At 53.2% G+C, this 19,266-nt stretch overlaps 1 protein-coding gene across 4 annotated transcripts; it reads right to left on the bottom strand.

Annotated features, from left to right (window-relative positions):
- Positions 1-648: 648 nt before the first annotated feature.
- On the bottom strand, positions 649-12,661 carry POLM (DNA polymerase mu). 4 transcript variants are annotated; one of them, XM_003930770.3, is made up of 11 exons: positions 12,383-12,661; positions 10,683-10,866; positions 9,809-9,907; positions 9,521-9,691; positions 8,708-8,779; positions 6,474-6,594; positions 4,249-4,381; positions 3,991-4,093; positions 3,643-3,885; positions 3,483-3,566; positions 649-3,306 (listed from the first exon to the last, which is right to left on the bottom strand). In XM_003930770.3, the coding sequence occupies exons 1-11, from the start codon at positions 12,568-12,570 to the stop codon at positions 3,220-3,222; spliced, it is 1,485 nt and encodes a 494-aa protein (XP_003930819.2). In that variant the 5' UTR covers positions 12,571-12,661; the 3' UTR covers positions 649-3,219. The 4 variants fall into 4 exon arrangements, with proteins under 4 accessions (XP_003930819.2, XP_010339656.2, XP_003930820.2 ...); XM_010341354.3 differs by having other exon boundaries at positions 3,126-3,306; positions 9,521-9,706; positions 12,383-12,655; XM_010341356.3 differs by having other exon boundaries at positions 3,250-3,370; positions 9,521-9,706; positions 12,383-12,655.
- Between the last annotated feature and the right edge of the window lie 6,605 nt (positions 12,662-19,266).

Here is a 19,266-nt window from a genome sequence, read left to right as displayed (position 1 = left end):
CAAGAAGCTGTGCTTAAAATAGCCTAATGAATCCAGGGGCTCCTGGCTTGGGCTCAGGTGGCATGTCCATAACCAGCTGGCACCCACAGCCCAGCCTGGGTAGGGCTGCTGCTCAGGGATAGGCATGAAGGGCAGAAGTCGGCCAGGGGAGGTGGGGGCAGCAGGGACAGAGGGGCTCTCCAGGGCAAGGCTCAGTGGCCCCATCAGCCCTTCTCTGCTCAGGCAGAGGCACAAACAAAATCCCAACCACTTTCTCCTGTGACTGGCAACCAGGCTGGGAGGGGCCCCTCAGCAGAAAGAGGAGGAAAGCCAGGGGAGCTGGTGCAGGCCACAGCTTTGTGGGGAGGGGTCTGGCCTTGTGGAAGGTACCAGGCAGCAGCATGGGCAAGGGCTGGGGCTGAGCTGGGTTTCCAGGATAATGAGGGGAAAGGGTCCCAATCTCTACTGTGGGGTCCCTTTGTCAAGGTGTCATCCATACCTGCAACATGCTCCTACCCTGTCTGCCCTCACCAAGGCCACACTGACCCTCCTAGCTGAAACCACCTTGAAAAAGAGAAATCCAAGGGGGTTGTGGGGTAGGACTGAGGGCTATCAGAGGTCTTGATTGTTAGGTAAGTGCTCAGCTTAGCAGGAACCCACAACATAAGCTGAGGGGTGGAATGGAGTTTAATTCAGGACCAAGATTTCTGCATTCAGGTTTGGGGAATGAGGGCCACTGGGGTGGGGGAGACCATTAGCAATAAAGTCACAGTTGGGACCCTAATGAAGGGGTCTTTGCCAGACCCTTAGGCATGGGCCCTATCCAGGGCCTTCCACTTCCTCCCACCCCACCCCAGTGATCACACTATCACCTGCCACACTTGTGATAGCAGGAGAGGGTGGGTGGGAGGCCAGCAGAGGGACTACCACTCTGAGACTTGGATCTGAGCATGCAAGAAACCCTCTACATGCCTCCATCCATCCCTGCTGGCCTATCTGGGGTGGGGCTCACAGCTTGAGGCCTGTGATTCTGAGGCTTCACAAAGGTTGGCACACAAGTCCCAGTGGGCAGAATCCTGTGGGCTGCCAGGACCCCCAAGGCTGGTAGGTGCACTCCAGCTTGGGCAACAAGAGCAAAACTCTGTCTCAACAACAACAAAAAAAAGTTGAACAGACACTTCACCAGTGAGGATGTAGAAACCTGTGAACAGATGCTCAACATTGTCAGGCATTAGGGAAATGCAAAATAAAACCACACTGAACTTACTGCTATGTACCTACTAGAAAAGCTAAAGTTAACAAATTCTGAAACTATCAAGTGCTGGCAGGGATACAGAGCAACTGCCTACTCTGAAGTGTTTAACTTACAGGGGTGCTCACATTGCTGGTGGACTGCAAAATGACAGGCACTCTGGAGAACAACTTTGCTCTTATGAAATAAACATGTACTTACCAAATGACCCAATAATCCTGTGTCTGGCTATTACCCAAGAGAAATGAAGACTTATGTGTTACACAGAAACCTGTACCTGCATGTCTATAGAAGTATGATTCATAATCTCCAAATCCTGGAAACAACCCAGATATTCTTTTTTCTTTTTAGGCAGAGTCTCCATCACCCAGGCTGGAGTGCAGTGGCACGATCTCAGCTCACTGCAACCTTGGCAACAAGGTTCAAGCAATTCTTATGCTTCAGCCTCCGGAGCAGCTGGCAATACAGGTGTGAGCCAACATGCCCAGCTAATTTTTATATTTTCTGTAAAGACAGAGTTTCGCCATGTTGGCCAGGTTGGTCTCAAACTCCTGGCCTCAAGTGATCCACCTGCCTCAGCCTCCCAAAGTGCTGGGATTACAGGCATGAGCCACGATGCCCAGCCACAACCCATTCAATAGTTGAATGGCTAAACTGTGTAACACCCATGGCATGGAATAAAGTACAAACTATCAATACACCCAGCAAACTGCAGGAATGTCAAAGGCATTAGGCTGTGGAGAGGCCACTCCAAAGGTTAAATATAGTTTGGTTCCACTTACACGACATTCTGGAGAAAGCAAAACTATAGGGATGGAGAGCCGCTAAGTGGGTGGGGGTGGAGAACCATGTGACTACAATAGGACAGAGAAGTGTTCTGGGGATGGACCTGGTGTGTCCCACACGTGCAAAACTGCACCCCCAAAAGAGTCAACCTTCCTGCACGTTCATTTTAAAAATATTTTTAAATGTAATGAGTGGTCTGGGAAGTCCTCACCCAACAAAGTGACTTCTGATTAAAGGCCTTAAGAAGGGGAGGGCACACTCCAGGTGGATGGCATGGCCAGGGCAAAGCCTGAGGCCAGATCGTGCCTGGGGATGTGAGGGACATGGAGGATACCCATGTCCAGCCCACCTCAGTGCTTCTGCAGTGAGAAGGGGAGGGAATCTGGGTGCATCAAACAGGAAGCCTGTGAGGCAGGAAGCGGCTCGGGGCCAGTGGGGCTGGAGAAAGGGGCTGGCAGAAATGCCAGAGCCCGGGGCCACGTGCAGACTTAGGGTTTGGAGCCATTAAAGGGCAATGAGCCAGGAGTGGCAGGAGATGACCTATTTTTGAGATCGTGCTGAGAACAGGCCTTAAAGGCAGAAGCCAAGGGCCTGGCTTGGGCACTACAGTACTGAAGGCTTAGAGTTGAAAATTCTCTTCCTCCTAACTCCTACCCCGGCCCTCTCCCTGTCCAGATGCCTACAGCACACTCCACAGTATGCTCCTTGTGGGCAAGAACCACAGCCTCCACGTCATGGCTCAAACGCAGCGCAGGGACACATGGTTCTCTTCCGGGAACTTCTGGACAGGGTGCCCTACAGGAGCCACAGTAACTGCAGTGCAACTGATGGGACACTGCACATCAGGCAAACAAACCACTTGCCATTCATGAATACAGGCCCTGCCAAGGCTCCACAAAGTGGGGCCCGCTCACACACCCTGTCCAGGGCGGGAGCGTGAACCACGGGGAGGCTAGGAGCAGACCCAAGGTCATGCAGCAATGAGGCTGGCACCAAAAGCTCCCCGCTGCAGTACGCCAGCAGGGGCTCAACTGATTCCCTCAGGCACAGCTGACCTCTGGCAGAGCCAGGCCCTGGTGGGGACGGGCTCCTCCACGTGGGAGGGGTGAAGGTGGGGGTCAGGGGCAACATATCTGCCTGGAGACATTCAGTGGCCAAGTTGGGGGTGGCCCAATTTCCTGAATAGAAAGGGGGCCACAGGCTCAGGCGTTTCTCTGCTCTGGAGGAAGGTACTCAAGGCCCAGGTGTCTGAAGATGTCTTCTTCTGACGATGCATGGAAAAACGTCTTCTGCAACAGAAGCAGGACTTCTGTGACCTAGGAGTCAGGCCAGGACTGCTTTCCCGGAGGAAGGCTGGAGCGGAAGCAAAGCCCAGCACCAAGGTGGGGTATGGGGCCATTTCAGATTGTGGGTCACGGAGCAGACTATGGGTGCTGTTTCCTGTCCCCAGTCCCCAGTGATGTACCTGCTCTGGGTCAAACAGCCCATGGCTATTCAGCCACAGGCCCTTCTCCTTCCGGCTGAAGCGGCGCAGCTCCCGCTGGAAAAGCTGCAGGAAAGGGACTGTCCTCAGTAGGGCTGGCCTGGGCCCGCCCCACAAGGTGGCCCAGCAACACACTGCCTACTTTGGAGCCAGTCCAGCCGAGCAGGGCGAAAGGGAACTGGCTGATGGGTACGACCACCAAGTCCACCCTCACAGCCTTCCAGGATGGGCAGGACCTCGGGGTTCCCCCCGCTGCAGCCCCTGGAGCTTGTGGTAGGCGGAAAATGCAGAAACTCCTCTCGAAAGCATCCATGTGGCTCTGCTGGGCCAGGCGGGTAGGGGACTCCCAGTGGCTATGATGGTGCTGGTGGTACAGGATGAGGCCCTGTGGGGAGAGGTAGGTGTGGCTGGGACCACCCTGTGGCATAGAGAGAGCAGGAAGCGGTGGCATTGGCCGGCAGTGGCTCCTGGGGAGCAGGGAGGCCCTCACCTGGTCCTGCAGGCGGTGCATCACTCTGGGCAGCAGCCCCGCCTCCTGGCCCTCCTTGGGGTGGGTGATGAGGAAGTCCACGTCATGGCCCTGCAACTTCCCCCTGAGGGGGCCAGACTGACTCTGACTCAGGGACACAGCTTGCTCACTCCAACCCTTCCAATGAGTGGGAAGGCCTGCTTCAGGGTCCCCGACTCAGGTCCCTTCACAGGGGAGGGGTCTGAAGCCAAGCCAGAGGGGCTCATCCGGCCTCCTTACCTGCGGAAGCCGCCTGTCAGTGTGACGGTGGCCCCAGGCATGGCCTGCGCCACAGCTTCTTCCACCGCCTGCTGCAGGGCATCTACATCGGACCGCAGGACTGGGGTGCTCAGGTCCTGGTGGTGCTGGAGCCCTGGGGGCAGCACCGGCCCTTCTGACTCACCCAGCCCATCCACCACGCCAGGCCCCCATCCCTCACCAGCTTGAGGTGGTCACCCTGGGGCTGCAGGACTGGGAGAGGGCTAGGGCAGGGAACAGAATGAGATCCCAATCTAAGCATGATACTATTTTCTCTCCCCCTTTAAATATTAAACTTTTATTTTAAGATAGTTGTAGATTCACTTGCAGTTAAAAGAAATAGCACAGGGAAGCTGGGTGCAGTGGCTCATGCCTGTAATCCCAGCTACACAGGAGGCTAAGGCAGGAGGATCACCTGTGCTCAGGAGTTTGAGACAAGCTGGGCAACATAGTGAAACCCTGTCTCTTTAAAAAAAAAAAGAAAGAAAGAAAATAAATAGCACAAGGAGATCCCATGTGCCTTTTACTCAGCTCCCCAAAACGTAACACCTTGCAAAGCTATAATTTTGCAGCCAAATATAAGGATACTGATGTTGATACAGTCATGACACAGGCTATCTCTTTTGATGCCTCAGTTTTCTAGTGCATAAAGTGGGACCAAGAGGTGGTAAAAAGATGGAAGATGGCTCTGCCACTGTGAACACCTCACTCTGGCCTACTTCTGTCTCCTTACCTATTAGGCTCCCACATCCAGTTAAGGAAACGTTTGTTTGTTTATGACGGAGTCTCACTCTTGTTGCCCAGGCTGGAGTGCGGTGACACAATCCTGGCTCACTGCAATCTCCACCTCCCAGGTTCAAGCGATTCTCCTGCCTCAGCCTCTAGAGTAGCTGGGATCACAGTTTCCCGCACCACACACAGCTAATTTTTGTATTTTTAGTAGAGATGGGGTTTCACCATGTTGGTCGGGCTGGTCTTGAACTCCTGACCTTGGGTGATCCATCTGCCTCAGCCTCCCAAAGTGCTGGGATTATGTAAAGGTATAAGCCACAGCGCCTGGCCAAGGAAAGGTTTAAATGTGAGGCACAGCAGCACCTGGCACAGTGAGCCCTCCGTAAACGCTGCTAGCCATCCCTGACTACTCTTGTTGCAGGGAGAGGCGATCAAGAGGAACCAGCTCTGCAGATCTCACTTCCTGTCAGCTGAACTGGGCAGTGGCCCAGGGGGAGATCTGTGAAGAGGCAGTGGAGCTGGCAGTGCCTGCTGGGCTGTGGGATTGCTTCAGCAGACCCCTCAACCCGAGGGAGGTCTCAGATGGTGTGACCAGAGTAGCCAGACAGGCCATGCAGAGAAAGCAGAGTATCTGCTAAACACCTGCCACTTGCTAACTCTCTCAGGGGAGCTTATGAATTCCATGCTGTCACTTCCCACTTGTTTTTTTTGAGATAGGATCTTGCTCTGTTGCTCAGGCTGGAATGCAGTGGTTCGATCTCAGCTCATTGCAACTTCCACCTTGGCCTCAAGGCTTGACCTCCGTGGCTCAAGTGATCCTTGTACTTTGGCCTCATGAGTTGCTAGTACTACAAGAATCCACCGTTATGCCTGGCTAGCTCTTGGATTTCTTGTACACATGGGGTTTTACCATGTTGCCCAGACTGGTCTTGAACTCCTGAGCTCAAGTGATCCACCCACCTCAACCTCCCTAAGTGCTGGGATTACAGGTGTGAGTCACCGTGCCCAGCCTGTCTTCTCCATTTTACAGAAAATGTAACATACTCAGAGAGGTTAAGTCTTGGGTAATGGTCACCTATCTGGTAAAAGGTAGACAGGACTCAAACCCAAAAACTCGAAAGCTGATGTTCTTTCCCCTGCATGGTGCCACCTCTGCAGGCCTCTGTGTACCAGGCACCACACCGGGCAGGGTGCCCAAGGCCCAGGCTGTCCCCGGTGCAAAGTCTAACCAGTAGGTAATGTAGTGACACAAGCCCCTGGCATGCCATGGCAGTTGCTGTGGTCAGCATCATCCATTGAGAAAGGGTTGTGCTAGGTCCTGACTGTACTTCCTGGAGACCCCAGGAAACCTACCACACAAGGCTGCCATCAAGCCCTTTGCACCAGCCTGCTCTCTTGCTTCTAGGGAGTCAGTGCTGAGGGATCCAGGATGCAGTTTGGGGAAGCCCAGGGCCCAGGCTCTCTGGAGGGCTCACCCACTTTCTGCTGTTGGGTCAGTTTCTGGGGCTGCTCTTGGAGGTCATCCAGGGTTCGCAGTCCTTCCCGGTACCACCGGTCAGCAGTCCTCACACCGACCCCGAAGACCTGGGTGAAGAGCTGTAGGGAAAGGAGCACAGCCTGGTCAGGCAGAGCTCTCATGGCTGCACTTGGATGACCACCAGCTCCGGGATGCTGTGTCCCATGGAGCCACTATGCACCAGGCAGGCGCTGTCCCCACTCACAACCTGCCCTAGACCACAGGGCAAGGATTCAAACCTGGAGCCTGGCTACCCAGTCTGCTGTCTCGGGGAGCAAACCCACACACACCCCTCTGCTCTCCTCTATGAAAGGTCTCTCCCCAGGCCTTACGCAGCTCTAGCCTGTGATTCCAACATAACCAAAACACATCACCCTAACACATCAGCGCAAGCAGCTCCTAAGTCACTGGAAAAACCATGCCTTTCCCACCTAACAGCAGCTTGAATAAATTTTTGTGGTTCCCCTTAGCAAACAGCAAAAAACAATGAGGAGTTAACAATCAAAAGGGTGGATTTAGGAGTGGGGCTGGCGGGGCTGGCTGGGGTACTCACACATCTTCCCACACAGGGTGGGCCCCAGGCCAAGCATGTCACCTGCTTCAGGTCAGCCACTAGGAGACCCTCCCTAGGAATTCTGGATCTGAGACTGCAAGCAGGCCCACACAGTGGTGGACGCTGTAGCCTGTGGCAGCCGAGCACCAGCACCTCTTGTAGCCACATTTCCAGCTGGTGGAGGAAGCTGGTGCCCGGCAGGAGAGGGTAAAGCCACAGTGCAGAGAGGCAGAGGGGAGGAGAAGCGGCCTGGTGATACCCAGGTCCGGAGCCCAGTTCTCCTGCAGACCAGCCACAGCCCTCCCATCCTGGGTTCTGCGGACCCTCCTTTCCGTGATTCTGTGAACCAAGGGTGTGGGGTGGGTCACTATCACTCATAACCCACAGAATCCCGACTAAAAATGATGAGATTAACCCAATTATATTGTCAATAAACTTCTAATTACTAATGTAATTTTCTGGCAGCTGAGGTGCCTTCCGGTCTGGGGCTGACAGTGAAAGCACTCACTAACTTCCTCCACTTTAAGGGTGTCTCATCCTCTCCAGGCCCCTCACTCCCGCACTCACCACAGTGGTCACGCTTATCTGGTCCCCTGTCCCTGCCAGTGCCCCTTACCCTTTTCCCTGCATATTTGAGTCCATTTATCCTTCACACATTGCTCAAGTCTCCCCTCTTTGAAGCCCTCCCTGTCAATCCTGACAACATTCTGTGTGACCTCCCATAGCCCCATCCACCCAGGAAGCCACACTTCACTGACAGTTCTCCATATGGCCAGCACTGTGACACCTCCGCCTACAAAGCCAGTTGGCAGAAGGGCGTCAGAGCAGGCACATCCAATGCATTTGGAAGAGCTCGGACAGCATTTCCTATCAGATCAGGAGTGAGCAGAAACAGAGGGGAGGTGGCCTTGGAGACAGCCAGGCTGACAACACTGAGCAAATCACACACAAGGTCCTGCCTGCAGCAGGCGGGCAAGAGCAAGGCCAGCACACTCAGTGGCAGCACCCAAGCAAAGGGTACATTTGGCTCAGTGTGCTCTAAGATGCCACAGTGTGTAATCTACTTAAGAACATTCCATCAGAAATAGTCAAGGCAGATGGCAGTGACTCACGCCTGTAATCCCAATACTGGGGGCCAAGGCAGGAGAATCATTTGAGCATGGAGGTTTGTTACCAGCTTGGGCAACATTACGAAGAGCCCATCTTGACGAGAAATTCTTTTTAAAAACATTAGTCTGGTGTGGTGGTACATGCCTGTAGTCCCAGCTACTCCAGAGATGGAAGTGGGAGGATGGTTTGAGCCCAGGAAGTTGATGCTGCAGTGAGCTGTAATTACACCACTGCACTCCAGCCCAGGCAACAGAGCGAGACCCTGTCTCAAAAACAAAATAAAAAACACAAAACCCCCAAAAGCCAGATGGTGCTGAGTGATCTAGAAAATTCTGTCCTCAAAACAAGCTTCTTCCTTGCCTGTCTCTACTTGGCTGCCTTGTGCATATCAGGTGTCAGCTTAGCTGCCACTTCCTCAGCAAGACCTTCTCTGACCCTTGGGTTGGGTCAGCTGCCCCAGCTTGCCTCCCCATACATGGTGTGGACGGCGCTGTCATTCCCGGGGCAGGTCCTAGCCCCGCCCCACGCACCTTCATGGTCTGGTACCTCTCTGAGTGTCGAACTCTCTCCACCTCCTCACACACTCCATGCTCCAGCAGCTCCTGGGGGAGGGAACAAAGCAGAACTCTAAGCCTAAGGGCGTGGGGAGAAAGAGAAAGGCAGGGAGTTAGGGTCAGGGCTGGGGGCCCAAGGATGGAGGCAGTCTCCTCCAACACCCTGCAGAGATAGCTTTGTGGGGTCAGGGTCCAGTGCGACCTGGAAATGGAAACTGTGCCAGAGAGGCAACCACAGTTGCTTCCACACAGCTGGGAGGCTGGGGCTCCAGCCTCAAGGCTCCTTCAGGCCTGAAGTTACAACAGCTGAGATTCCAGGTAACACAGATCATCTCTCAGTTGAGTAAGTCCCAAAACACATAAATATCTGCTTTTCAAAGCATGTGAACTCATTACTACTTCATTTAAAAGCATTTTCTGTCACTGTGTATTTTTGTGATGAAAGTGCGCTAAAGGACAACTCAACAAAAGGGATGCTCACGCTCAGGGTGCTCTCTTCCATTCCACTGTGGAGGGCAGTTTGGGACTCCTAACAATGACAACAGTGTCACCCCTAGCCCTGCCAGGTCCCTTGCAGCGCCATTCACTGGGTCCTCTCAGCCACCCAGGGGGTAAATGGCTGATGTGAACTGGAGGATTCTGAGCACAGAGGGTGGCTTGTGGAGGCCTTAGGGCAGTGTTAGCACCCATGTCTGTCCCCACCTGCCCCCACAGCACCCTCTGCTGTCTCACCAGGCCCCAAGGCCTCCCACTCACCCACACACCCTGCTCAGGATGGCAAGCACCTACCTGGACAACCCTAGAGGAGTGTTCTCCAAGCTGGGGCAGCCCCTGCAGCTGGCTCAGTGTTGTGACGGGGCTGGGAAGGGCTTTGAGCACTGAGGCTGCTCTGCAGAAGGCGAGGAGGCGGCCCTCACTGCCTTCGAAGCCCGCTGCTTCCGCCAGTGTCTCCAGAGCCTCCTGCAGGGAGGGGCCCTAGGTAAGGGGCAGGGTGGGCAGCTCCAACCAGCCAGCTACCATCCATCTGTACCCTCGTCCCCAACCCCCAGGGCTGGCCAAGGCTCAGAAGTAGCTCACTGTGAGGCTAGTATTGTGGTGTGTGACGGGCGTGGGGCGCTGGCAGGCATAAGCAGGCATCCATGCTGGGCTCGGAGGCCCCTTCCCGGGCCTGGCCACCTGGGGATGTGCAATAAACAGGTTGCTGTGAGGCTTCAGAGCTGGCAGGAGAGCCGGGACGTACCCGGGCCTTGCTTCTCCTGGGGTGTCCAACTCAGGCCCTCTGGAGCTCAAGGGACAGAGGTGGGCAAAAAAACTAGAGGCATGGGGCCAAGGGAGGCGCCACCCTGCAGAGCAGGCTGTGGACAGCGCTCCTCACAGCAGGGTAGCAGCTGTCATATCTGCCAGCTCTTTGGGCACTTCTCCTGCTGCTGCACATGACACATGTGCTCCATCACCCCAATCCTCACAACCAAGCGGGCTCGGGATGCTGAGGCCTTGGAGGCTAGGGAGCTTGTCCCATGACTGTGGCTCACCGCGTGGGCCAGGATTTAAACACAGGTAACCTGGCCCTGAGCCCACATCTGTCAGAGGCCAGGAGCCTTACAGCATCCTGAGGACAGGCTCCTGCTGATCCACGGGTCATCCTACTCAGAGTTGCCATGTCATCTACTTGGTGAGGAAGAAAGGCCTCAAGAAGGTAAAAAAAAGGGGACCCCAGAATTTGCACCAGTAATGAGAACAGAAGCTGGGATGGCCTGGCTCCCTCAGCTCCTGCTATGGTTCCTCCTCTGGCTTCTAGGTGGCCCCTGGTGATCTGGGTAGAGTCCTCACTGCCCACCTCCTCTGAAGGACATTGAGGCAGTGCTGCAATGTCACCTGTCCCAGCTGAGTTAATGGTCTACACTGGGGCTTTCACTGTAGCCCCAACTCTAGTCTTTCTCATTTAGCTCACCTCCAGGCGGTGCCGGCACTCCACAGGTACAGGCTGCCCAGCTGCCAGGCTCTCTGTGAACCAGCTTATGTCCAGCAGAGCTCGGGGGCTGCAACCCGGGGGAGCAGCTGACATCCTGCGCTCCTGCCAGCTGATGGCCTCCTCTGCTGAGGTCTGTTCCATCACAACATGTGTCACTTCGGAGCTAGTGGAGGGAGGGTGGAAGGGAGAAGAGGAAGAAAAGGAAAAAGGAAGAAGAGGAGGAGGAGGAGGAGGAGGAGGAGGAGGAGGAGGAGGAGGAGGAGGAGGAGGGTGAGGCCCAGAGCCCTCTCTGGTTGGCTCCAAGGCTTCATTCTTGCATGGTGAGTGCCCATTCATCCTGCAAACAGCCCCTCCTACCGGTAGATGAACACAATGGCCACTCAGCCCTCAGAACTGTAGTTCTCTGCCTTGGCTACCCTCACAAGCACAGCCCAGTCTTGTGCTCTCTCCCTCCCTCTCCACCTCAGAGAAAGGAATTCCTTAGGAGTCAGGACCAGGTGGTCTTCATCTAAGAGCAGGGGTTTCAGCAGAGATGCAGGAGCCTGGCTGGGTCTGAACCCCAGCTCTGCCACATACTTGTTTCGCTCTTGGGCAAGCCCCGTATCAATACTTTGATTTCCTCTTCTGAAAAGCAGAGATAACATATTAACCCCGTGGGGTTGTTTGATACAAAGATAGTGCCTCCTACACTAAGCTGCAGTCATCATCCTCTCCTAAGTGGGTCTGGTGCACAACTCATCCCGGATAACATTAAAAAACCAAACACAACTGTAGGGGTATACTAACCCCGGGTTCGTTTGCGCTCTCAACCACCAAACTAGGGGCCACCCCCAGCTCCCTTGCTCTGGGTGTTGTCTCTGTAGCCGCCATTTTTTCTCTTCTTGGTTCCCTCCCTACTCAGGCCTGAGGACAGAGGAGCCTGAGGGCTCTGGGTCTCCTGAGTAGACTCGCTCACAGGTGGGACTTGGCCCAGGTAGAAGGGCCGTTAGCAAATACAACTGCTGATTAATTACTCCTGACCTCTGGTTTTGATTCTCGAAGTGATCCTTTAAAACACTCCTGGCCCTAATTAATACCACTCTACAAAAGAGGAGATAGAGGCTCAGGGAAAGGTCACACATCACGAAGTGCCACAGCAAACTTAAAATCCAAACCAGGCGAGGCGCGGTGACACGCCTGTGAGACGCTGGGGAAGCACTTAGGGAGGCTAAGGCGGGCGGATCACCTGAGGTCACGGGTTCGAGACCAGCCTGAGTTAGAAACTCCGTCTCTACTAAAAACACAAAATTAGCCGATTGGCGTGAGGCGCATGCCTGTAATCCCGGCTACTCGGGAGGCTGAGGCAAGCGAATCGCTTGAACCGGGAACTGGAGGTTGCAGTGAGCCGAGAGCCCGCCACTGCACTCCAGCATGGGCAACTCTGTCTCAAAAAAAAAAAAAAAAAAAAAATCCAAAACCGCAGGTGCCGCTGCCCCCGGCGGCTGGGTGCAAGTCATTTCCAATTTGCGATCTCAACACCCTCTGCGGCCAAGAGGCCTTCCGGGCCAGGCGAGAGTAAAGTGGCCAGCCTCACGCCAGGGTCGCAGCGAAGTCATCTCCTGCGGCTCCGAACCCTGAACACAGACCTCCCAAGCCCCGGCTGCCCACGGAAGACCTCGCTGCGCCGCGCCGCCCCGCACCTGCAGGAGTCGAGGACGCGGAAGCCTTTGGAGCGCGCCAGGCGTGTGAGGAAGGCCCGGCGGCTGCGACCCATGTGAGGCTCGACCAGGTAGATGGCGACGCCGGGGAAGCACGTGGAAGGCAGCGTGGAGGAAGCGGAATCGCCGCTAGGAGACCCGACCCGCGCTCGCCGCCGTTTGGGGAGCATCGGGACCACAGCCGCCGGCAGCGCTGCACGGACGGAAAGGGAAATATGGAGGAAGACGGAAGGAAGCCACAGTGAGACTGGCGGAAGTGGGCGGGCGGGCGCCGGCTGGAAGAGGACGTGGCCCCGCCCTATGCAAATGAGGCCTCTCCGTGGGACTCGCGACCTGGGCCAATCGGAGAGCTGGGGAGGGTCCGGGCTCCTACAGGATTGGGTGTCTCGGCAGCTCCGGAAGCCCCGCCTCCATGCAAATAACAGCATAGGACGCGCCTTTTATTTAAATTACTCTCTCCGAAAGCGTTGTTCAGCCTCACCGGCCTCCGGGAGGAGAGGCGGGGCTGGAGAGGGGCGGGGAGGGTGTTGAAGAGGGTGGAGGAGGCGGGGTCAAGGGGGCGTCCTCTGCCTGTGCGGGTGGACTGGGACCTACGCCCGGGCAGGGCGGGCTGGGCTGCGTCCTCGGCGCGGGGGGTGGGTCTAGGGTTGAGCTGGAGGTTCAGGTTGGACGCGTGCGGGTCCTGCCTGGTCCCTCTGCGCTCGGGACTGTCACACGGAAGCCGGCGGCCGCGGGACCGACACGCGGGTTTCCAGTGCGCTGGTGGGGCGGTGGCTTCAAACATGCGGGAAGATTTTTCAGTCGAATGGCATTAGGACAACTGGCGGGCCATTTGGAAAAATAGAAGTTGGTGCCCTTCCTCATTCCTTAACCCCAAAATAAATTCCAGATGGGTCAAACATTTCCATTTAAAAAGGAAACCAAAAATGTACTGGAAAAAAGTCGGTGAATGTTTTTATGATCTAAGTATCACAATAAACTTGGAAACACTAAAGGAAAACAATGATAAACTGGACTACAGACAAATTTTAAATGTTATTAAAGTCAAAAGATAAACCACAGGGATAAAGTGTGACATATTTTGGAATTAAGATCTGGTAATCATAATAATCTTATCAAATTGTCAATAGATAAGAAAATGACAATCTAATAGAAAAATTAGCAAAGAAACTCAAGTAGATGATTCTCAGAAGAAATCCTGGTCAATAAATTTATGACCAGAGTGTCCACCTTGTCCAGTTGTTACAGAATACCTAAACGAGAGTGTCTTCAGCTGTAGGTTTATCAAACGTTCAAAAAACTTGATCACACATGTTGATGCTATGAGGAAATTTGCAATCTGTAGGATGGACTCTGGAAGCCAATGTGGCAACCACATCCAACAAAATGAAAACAAAATCATACACATTGATCCAGCAATTCCTTTTCCAAGATTGGGATTGCATTGAATCTACAGATAAAGCTGGGAAAAACTGATGTCTTGACAATATCAAGTCTTCTGTCTGTCTTATTTAGATATACCCCATTTGTAATCTCTGTTACAGCAGTGTGGCACTGCTCAGCCTAACCGGTGGGACAGGCCAGATCAGATGCAACGCCCTTTCTCATGCCTCTCCTCATCACTGCCCTGTGGTCCTCAGTCTTGAGCCCCACACACCCTGAGCACCAATCCTTTTTCTTTGGCCCCTCTCTGACATCATTAGTGGGCTGGCTCTTGCCCATCTCTGCACTCACAGCACAGATCTGAGGGGAGCGGAGCACATGGCATCTCCCAGCCTCCTAATTTATCTACCTCTTCAGCTCTGTAGAGCTTCCTGGGCCTCAGAACCCACTCACAGAAGCCAGGAGGCCTGCATGTGGTCTCTCTCTCCCCACCCTCCCCTTGTGCCAGCAGGGATGGGCAGGCTCTCAGGGTCAGAGCCCATGTTCTTCATCTGTGGATCTGGCTTCTACCCTCCTCAATGAGGAGGCTCTGCTGGAATATCCCCGGGCAGATTCCTCTAGCCGTCTATCACCTAAAACCATTTCCATTCCTCTTAATGTCCTCTGTCTGGCCAGAGCACCTGGGCTCCCCTTGAAACCCTTGTTCTCTCCCAGGAAGGCAGAGGCAGTTTTAAATAGTCTATCAGACCTGAGTACCTAAAACACAGGGCAACTGTGCAAAACTATTTGTGCAAGGAATCTCATCCAACTGACACTGGATGAAACCACCTGGCTTAGAAATCAGCCAGGCCTTCTGAGTGGTTGCTGCAAAGTGTCTGCTAGGACAACATAGGGTCGAAAGAGTCATGAAGATGGGTCAGAGGGGGCAAAATCGGGTAAGGAGGTGGGGAGAGAGAGGGACTTGCCTGCTATGCAGGACGAGGATGGGCCCTTTACCCAGGGAGAGGTGGCCTGCCGTGGAGGTGAAACTACCTTTGCAAAATATAAGTCATAAGAGAAATCTAACATAACTGACTCCCTCTTACTTCTAACCTCACAGGCTAAATTGTTTTTGTTTTTTTTTTATTTTTACTTCTTGTAGTGCAGAGGCCAACATAACTATGAGAGGAATTCAGTTTTTATTCTTCTTCTTTTATATATATATGTATATATATATATATATATATATATATATATATGTATATACACACACACACACACACACACACATATATTTAAAGACAGGGTTTCACCATGTTGGTCAGGCTGGTCTTGAACTCCTGACCTCAAGCGATCCGCCCGCCTTGGCCTCCAAAGTGCTTGGATTACAGGCCTGAGCCACCACGTCCTGCCAGGAATTTAGTTTATAATTAAAGGCAAGGAAAACTGACCCCCTCCTTGTTCAGAGATTGAAAACACATTCATAAGACAATGTTAGAATTGTGATGGGGCCTGAACTTTGCTGAAGAAAGGGCATAAACAGCAACCTGCCATTGCTCACTTAGCTTGCTTTGCTATAGTGCTTACTACCCTGGAGTTACATAGTCAGAAATGGCAAGATTTCTAATTTCTCCAGCTGCTCATATAAAGGCTGGGCACGGTGGCTCACACCTGTAATCCCAGCACTTTGGGAGGCCAAGGCAGGTGGATCACTGGAAGTCAGGAGTTTGAGAACAGCCTGGCCAACATAGTAAAACCCCATCTCCCTAAAAATGCAAAAAAATTAACTGGCCATGGTGACACATGACTGTAATCCCAGCTACTCGGGAGGCTGAGACAGGAGAATCGCTTGAACCCAGGAAATGGAGGTTGCAGAGAGCCAAGATTGCTCCACTGCACTCAAGCCTGGGAGACAGAGCATGACTCCGCCTAAAAAAAAAAAAAAAAAATCAGTATTATGAAACCTAAAGAACTTTGAGATATTTTCCAGATTTAGAATTTTATCAGTCCAAGCGACACCACCTGGGCCAGTGACCCACACCAAGAAACTGACTCAGCTGCTTGAAGATGGTTTTGACACCTCTGTGATTTCATCCTCTGCCAATCAATTGTCTCAGCTCCCCAGTTCCCTGCCTGCCAAAGCACCCTTAAAAACCCTGGGCTTGGCCAGGCATGGTGGCTCACACCTGTAATCCCAGTGCTTTGGGAGGCTTAGGGAGGTGAATCACCTGAGGTTGGGAGTTCGAGACTAGCCTGACCAACATGGAGAAACCCCGTCTCTACTAAAAATGCAAAATTAGCCAGATGTGGTGGCACATGCCTGTAATCCCAGCTACTCAGGAAGCTGAGGCAGGAGGATCGCTTGAACCCGGGAAGTGGAGGTTACCATGAGCCAAGATCCATTGCACTCCAGCCTGGGCAGTAAGAGAGAAACTATCTCAAAAAACAAAAAACAAAACAAAACAAAAAACCCTAGGCTCTGAATTCTGGGGGAGGTGGTTTTGAGAATTATCATTCATCTTCCTTGCTTGTCTGGCCCTGCAATTATGAAACTTTATCTGCTACAACCATGTCTCCATTGGAGAACACGGAGAAAGGTGTGTCCTTGCTGAAGGATGGATAGGGAGGGATCCCCACTTGAGGATGTTGAGGGTATACCTGCTGGAGAAGGGAGGAGGGAGGGTGTCCCACTGGATGGAAGATGGGGGCGGGGCACAGGGGGAGCCATACTAGGGCCAAGAATACTCCCGGGGCTGGAGGTAGCTTTTGCAGCTTAAGCAAGAGACATAGTCCCTAGGGCAGGTTAGGACTTGTGTGTGTCCAAGAGGCACCTTGAAGGAGTTACCTTTTTCAGAGGGTGGCCCTTGAGCTATGGAAAAGATCCCACTGGAAAGATGGTTAGATTATCGCCTGCACATTGGAAATTGTCTTTGGGTTTCCAGGAGTGAGCCTGGTTTCGCCATACTGGTCTGTGGCGGTCACTGTGGGAAGGCAGTGAGGAGTGGGTCTGGGGAGGGAAAGTGATGGCTGAGGGGCAGCAGTGGCCACCCCCAGGCCCAGACCATCCCCTCTCCAGAGTACAGTGGAGCGGGGTACACCTAAGAGCTCCAGATAATATTTTTGTCCAGGCCCTCCTCAAACAGTCCAGTTTAATTGGCCTGGATATGGCTTGGGCATTGGCATTTTATTATTATTAGGGACAAGGTCTTGCTCTGTGACCCAGGCTGGAGTGCAGTAGTATAATCATTCTTGGTTCTTGGGCTCAAGTGGTACCCTGAGTGGCTGGGTCTACAGGCATGTGCCGCCGCACCTGGCTAATTTTTTAAGATTATTTTTTGTAGAGGCAGAGATCTTACTATACTGTCCAGGCAGGTCTCAAACTCCTGGCCTCAAGCAGTCCTCCCATCGGAGCCTCCCAAAGTGCTGGGATTATAGGCATGAGCCACGGCACCCGGCCAACATGGGCGTTTTAAAATCTCTCCAGTGACTGATGTGGCCAAGCTTGAGACTCTGCTCTAGAGGGTGGGGAACCTTCAGGGAGAGGGAGACCCTGACAAGAAGCTTATGTGTGTAAAAGTAATAGCTGAGAACCACCTTATTACTGAGCGACCAAGAGCTGGTGGGTAAATGTTGCGGTGTTCATACTGTGGAATATTATGCAGCCGTTAAAAATGATTCTGTGAGGTTTTACTCTTAATCACCCAAAACTGTGAACACTCTGGATGTTCTTCACCCAGGGAATGGCTTCACACACTGGTGGGTCCATTCCTTGGAATGCTCAGAAATGTTGAGATGAAGGGAACTGGTGATGCAGCAGCTTTGGTGAGTCTTCAGTGCTTCATGCTAACTGGCAGGAGCCACATGTGCTCTGATCCCATTTACATGATAACTTGGAAAAGGCAAAACTATAGGACAGAAAACAGACCAGTGATGGGCAAGGCTGGAAGCAGATGTTGATTCCAGAGGGCTTTGAAGGCATTTGGGGGTGATGGAATGTCCTCTATCTTGACTGTGGTCGGAGTTACAGGTTACAGGACTGTGTCTGTCAAATTCATAGAACTATGAACTGAAAAGGATGAACTTGATAATATGGTAACTATATCGCAATCAGCCTGACTTTTAAAAACTGGTGCTGGCCAGGCACGGTAGCTCACATCTGTAATCCCAGCACTTTGGGAGGCCAGGGTGGGCAGATCACCTGAGGTCAGGAGTTTGAGACCAGCCTGGCCAACTTGGAGAAACCCCATTTCTACTAAAAATACAAAAATTAGCCAGCCATGGTGGCAGGTGCCTGTAATCCCAGCTACTTGGGAAGCTGAGGCAGGAGATTTGCTTGAACCCGGGAGGCGGAGGTTGCAGTGAGCCAAGATTGTGCCACTGTACTCCAACCTGGGTGACAGAGCAAGACTTCGTCTCAAAAAACAAAACAAAACAAAAACAAAAACGGGTGCTGTGTGGCCATATTCAGCGGCCCGAGAAGACCTGACACGGTTACCTGATGAAAGCAGACAGCTGTATGTACAACGTGAGGCTGTTTTGTAAAAACATACATATATATGCCATACATGGAAAACATAGGGGCAGCAAGGCTAAGCAGATGTCTGCAGTGGTTAGTGGAATTGTGGGTGACTTGAACATTTTTCATTTCGTTTGTACTTTCTGAAATTTCTACAGAGGGCATGGATTACTTGGAAGGCAGGCAGGGAGGGAGGGAATGTAAATTTTCGTTCTCATTTTGTGGATGAGGAGCCTCTGTCTGAGCGGCAGAGCCAAGACACACACCCGGTCTCCGCTCCTGGCTCTGAGTCTGGAGTTGTCTCTGGAGAGGTCCACGGTGCCTGCTCAGCCTGCTCCGTGGCCTCCCCCTAGGAGCACAGGCCCAGGGAATGCTGTGAGAGAGGGGAGGGGGAAGGCAGTCCTGGGCAGCTGTGGGCAGGGCCCGGGTTGGATGGGTGGATGGGGGCCACAGGCGGCTGTCAGGAAGTAGAGACCTCAGCCCTCTGTTTTGGGTGAGCTGTTCCAATAAACTTGGCTTAGGGGTTCCCAGAAGTCCAAGTCCCCAGCCTCCCCTCCTTCCTCTGACACTGCCTCCCAGAAAGTCAGAAGGCTGCACAGCCACCTTTACGGCGGGACCACGTCCGGCCAGGCTGGGCCTTTCCGCTGCCCTGGGGGCTGCAGCCTCCCTCCCTGCTCCTGCCGACCCATGGCTATTCCTGTCCATCCCTTACTTATGTTTTTGATTACTTTTGCCCAGATTGAGTTTGCATTTTTCCAAGATGAATTTCATCTAGCTGTTTCCTGTTCCTACTTGCAGCTCTAGAGATCCTTCGGGGAGATACCTCAGTATCAACGACCTTCCCCCTCTCTTCCCACCTCATCCCCACCTTGGCACACCTCTCTCCAAGCTCCCTTTGGCGCTGTTTCCACCTGTGTGCGATCTGTCCAGAGACCTTTGGGGGCCAGGATTCGGCCCTGACTGGGGGCCTGCCCCGCTACCCTGGTTT

The sequence above is a fragment of the Saimiri boliviensis genome, chromosome 10 (genome assembly GCF_048565385.1).
Source record: "Saimiri boliviensis isolate mSaiBol1 chromosome 10, mSaiBol1.pri, whole genome shotgun sequence".
Classification (NCBI taxonomy): domain Eukaryota; kingdom Metazoa; phylum Chordata; class Mammalia; order Primates; family Cebidae; genus Saimiri; species Saimiri boliviensis.
This window is presented reverse-complemented; position numbering and strand designations above follow the sequence as displayed.

Bases quoted from the DNA above. Each gene is read 5' to 3' on its own strand.
- POLM (XM_010341354.3), bottom strand. From the start codon at position 12,570: ATGCTCCCCAAACGGCGGCGAGCGCGGGTCGGGTCTCCTAGCGGCGAT. The intron at 10,867-12,382 runs GTGCGGGGCGGC...TCCCTCCACTAG, and splicing joins CGCGTCCTCGACTCCTGCAG to CTCCGAAGTGACACATGTTG. The intron at 6,595-8,707 runs GTGCGTGGGGCG...CTTTCCCTACAG, and splicing joins AGAGGTACCAGACCATGAAG to CTCTTCACCCAGGTCTTCGG.